This window comes from Ammodytes marinus (assembly GCF_949987685.1).
Source record: "Ammodytes marinus genome assembly, chromosome: 1".
Taxonomy (NCBI): domain Eukaryota; kingdom Metazoa; phylum Chordata; class Actinopteri; order Uranoscopiformes; family Ammodytidae; genus Ammodytes; species Ammodytes marinus.
Window position 1 is genome coordinate 25,026,901 of NC_137230.1, and position 4,430 is coordinate 25,031,330.

Sequence of the window (4,430 nt, forward strand, 5' to 3'; positions counted from 1 at the left end):
GACCAGTTGACCATTTTCTTGACTATTTAATTGACAAAGAAAATCAAGGGTTATTGTCACAAATTTCACATGGCCAGTTTAACGTATTCTCAGGCAGAGGATCCATGTTAAAATTTGGAGAAATAACCTGTCTCATGAGTCTGGCCCATGTTACAATTAGTTTTGAAAGATGTATAAAGGAAACTGTTAACCAAGCTGTGTTCTTTAAATGATGCTAGTTAACGTCTAGACTACTTACAGTAGTTTCTCTTGGTCGCAGAGGATTACTAACCACTTAATTATAGTACTTAATGAGATGATTGAGAAAGGAGAATTTGAAAAATGGTTGGCCTAGGCTATTATCATAAATATTTATCATTGACATTTCACAATTATAGGCGACATTAGGTTAATGGTATGTCAAAAATGCAAAAATCTAAATTACCATCAGTTTCAGTAACAAAGGTTACTTGTTTTGATAGGAATATTTCAATGTGTTTTTTCCCCCCTTGTGTCAGTAATGCAGAATTGAGTTAAGATACAGCAGCCGGTCAGAAACATTACACTCTGTGGCTGTATTTATTTTTTGCCAGGGAAGTATTCATATCTAGTGAATGCAAAATTATTTAATTTTAGTATTCTCCATTATTTATTCATATATGTATTAAACCTCCCTGTAGAAGAGAGGACAGAATATAATTTACCGGTATGTCATTTCTGGGTGGGAAGGGCGTGTACTTGCCAGTGACGCCATGACGCACGGCGTACGTTGTTCACGGATATAAACACTGTTCGGTTCACGTGGAGGGAAAACCGAAAACACGATCATGGCACCGAAGCTGGAGCGTTTCGCCAGCCTAGGTAAAGGTAACGGTGTGCGGGCGACTGCGAGGATCAGAGCAGGAGAGCTGGTTTACTCTGCCGAGCCGCTGGCCTGCTGTGTGTCCAACAAACTGTCCAAGGAAGTCTGCCATCACTGCTTTACACGGTAAGAGAGGCGCTCCTCGGAGATACTGGCATCCCTAACCCTTTGAACTCAAAATGCTGTTCGATAGTTTATCTAAGTTACAGAGTAGATGAAGGTGTTTTGCTGGCAGTGTTTGTTAGTACATGTTTATTGGCTCGTTATAATAGGTCCATCGTGTGAGCACTCCAAAGTAGGCTCAAACCCTCAAGTCGTTTGGTATATTCGCTCTCCCTTGTATGTCAGTCTGTTAGTATAACCAGTAGACTATGCATACCTACGGTCTTTATCTCTATTTGTGACTAGTGTGTGTTTTCGTGCAGCTAAGGGTTGTTGTTCTAGCCAACTAGATGTACGTTGATAAATGCAACTGTGTTGCAAGTATTCTTCAGCTGGCCACTAGATGTCACCATTGCTCTGTCGTGGTATAATGGAGGTGAAAGGAAGGCAAAAATGACACTTCAGGGCTAAAGTGATGTGCAGATAAGTTAATCACAGTTCAAATTTGATCAATAACCCATAGAAAATACATTTTTTACACAGTTACATTTCATGTGCCATGGACCAAAAGTGTCCTTTTAGAGTCTCCAGTTGGTATTTTAGGAAACGGCTAGACATTCCCTTGGAAAAAACTGTGTAAAAAATTCCTTTTCTATGGGTTATTGATCAAATTTGAACTGTGATTAGGAAAAGCTTCAGGCAGTTGGACACTTGTTTTGTTTTAAAAATGTAAAAACAAATTGACTCTGCTTTAGTCCAACATCTAGATTTTGGGGCTTTGCAGATATGCAAATTTACGTATCATTAGTAAGATATTGATGGTTTTTCATATTTATTCAAACTTTTTGGAAAATACTGTAATACAAAAAGTTGTTGTTTTAATGTCAGTAATCAACTTGCAAAGTTTCATAATGATATCTATAAGTTTAAAAAATTCCTTATTAGCCCACCCCCATTCGCTTAAACAGTGGTTCTGATTTGCTCTATGTCTGCCACCTGTAGCTTTCCAGCAGCTTGTTGACCAGGTTGTCCACCCAGGTTGGGATCCTGGAAGGTCCTGGATATCATTTCTGGTGAACAACCTTTTACAACGCTCCATGTCTGTTTAAAAAAAAAAAAAAAAAAAAAAAGGGGGGGTTTTGCCCCCTAGGTAATAAGAATATTTCAACATTCAAAAACTGTCGAATCTCTGTAGACCTAGTTTAAAAATATATCTTTAATCATTAAGGACTATAATTGTTCCTCCTTGTAGGCTACTACGTAAATATTGTGCATATTCCTAGACCACATTACCATACAGCAAACCTGAGGCCATGTGATATTTGACCACAGAATACATTACACAAGGCACATTCGCCAGTTCATATTCTTCTAATATGAATATCGTTTTTGGTAGGAGCTTTATTTGTCAGGTTTTAATTTAGTTGGATTGCCAAAAGTACACGTTGAGTTTCAAGAAAGATTAATACATCACACAGAACGGATTTGAGATAAAATATTGAAAAAATAATGATTGCCAAGTGCCAACTCTTTCTACAAATATATTCTGAATGTTACAGAGATAGCACAGTGTCACCTTTGTCATCTTCGTCCTGTTTCATCTCCTGCTTGTGATATTTGTCCAGCTGGATGTTTTAATGGCTGCACTGCCACAGTCTCTACTGCAGCCAAAACCATGAATGTGAATTTAATGAGTCTAGGACAGAGACAGAAAGAAAGAGAGAGAGAGAGATACAGCGTGATAGAGTGTGTGCTGATTTCTGGTGCGGGCACTGCAAGGTGAATGAAGGGTGAATTACTGTGTGCTATATAGGGTATGAGCTTCAGACGCAGTTTGATGATGATTAATGAGAGCGGTTTATGCAGATAACCTCCGGGAGATTACAAAGATGTAGCTCATGTCCAGTTTTGATTTCCAAACGACGGTAAAGCATGATCAGCTCTCTTTAATGTCTCCTCCTCACGCTCAGTTTGAAATGCTCATTCCCTCAGTTCTTACTTTTACTGTGCAGTGCGATGTGCCTTGGGTAAGAAAAGATTAAAAACACTCAAAATATAGTGGGCGCGCTCGTGATGTAGTGGTAAGAGAACCCCCCCCCCCCATAGAGGCTCAGTCCTCAGAAGCAGTAGACCACGGGTTCGAGTCCGGCCCATGGTCGTTCTCTGCATGTCATTCCCCTCTCTGCCCCATTTCATCTCTGTCTGTCCACAATTGTTTAATAACGCATGAAAATACCCCAATTAATCTCTTTTAAATAAATAAAAAAGTCAAAATATAAGCAGTTCATCAACATCTGATCACGTCCACCATCAAGAGTCTGTACTGTCAGGTATCTTTCACTTTGGTAGTAAATAGCCTACAACAATCATATTCTAGTCAGTCAATATGTTTCCGCAGGGTTCAACATAACTTTTTTTTCCTACTGGCCCGCCGGGCCAGTGGATCCGAGTTTTACTGGCCCCTTGTATATTTTCACTGGCCCTGCACACACTTTTTTTTCTTCATAATTTAGTGTCAATCATTATAATACCTGTATTAGAAAAATAAAGAAAATAACCAGATCTAAAGGGAATATCTATACTGTAACAGTACATATATTCCCTTTAGATTTGGTTATTTTTCTTTTAGTTAATTATATGAAATGTTGATATTGCTCATACACATAATATAAAACCAGGCAAACATATTGAATTTGAAGCCTACAACTGAAAGTATGTTGAAAGAGTGGGCCAGTATTTTAAAGTCCAGTAGTTTGATGGTTGTTTTTATTCTTGAATTTGGGCAGTTTAATGAATAGTTCACCTGCAGAAGTCATGTTCAAACATTAAAAAAAAATAAGAGATGAAGGTCTGATCAGTCTTTGTGGTGTGGTAGGCTGTTTTTATTACTTTCTCTATGCATTAGGGATGTGAATGACCGAATGACCGGTTTTCCACTTGCGCTCAAGTTGACTTTAAAAATAGAATAGAAATCCGAAAATCAGGGGGTTATGCCGTTTTTTTAATGGGAGATTTCACCTTATATGCGAGTTCACGTCTGGTCGTGAGCGCGCAGCGAGTGTCACTTCTCCATGAAGTGTCAGCTTCACATAAGAGTCCAGTGTGGGACCATTTCTCCATGAAGTGTCAGCTTCACATAAGAGTCCAGTGTGGGACCATTTTTTCAAACTATTGATAAAAAACAATGCAGTGCAAAATATGCAGCATAATGCTAAACGCTCGTCTAAGACTATGACGTTAAATCACCTTAGAAACACACAATGCCTTCGTCCGAGCATAGCAGCGTTTCACCGTGTGATCTCGCCAGCGAGTGAGCCGTCGCGCAGATGAACTGTGGTTTGTGGCTAAAATAATAACCGGGGATATTCCCCCCCGTTAGCGATTTCAATGGGAAAGACTTCCGCGATCTGATTGAATGTCTCGAGCCTGAAAACACAGTGCCAAACTGCGCGACTATAGGAACTGTACAGTGAGCGGAGTCCCTCCG

The 4,430-nt window shown here is 39.4% G+C and overlaps 1 protein-coding gene across 1 annotated transcript in view; it reads left to right on the forward strand.

Moving 5' to 3' along the window:
• Nucleotides 1–759: 759 nt before the first annotated feature.
• Nucleotides 760–4,430, forward strand: part of smyd3 (SET and MYND domain containing 3) — a 74,833-nt gene continuing 71,162 nt past the window's right edge. The window contains exon 1 of the mRNA XM_080053685.1: nucleotides 760–967. Within this exon, the coding sequence (XP_079909811.1) occupies nucleotides 807–967 (161 nt within the window). The 5' untranslated portion in view covers nucleotides 760–806. The remainder of the gene's footprint in view (nucleotides 968–4,430) is intronic.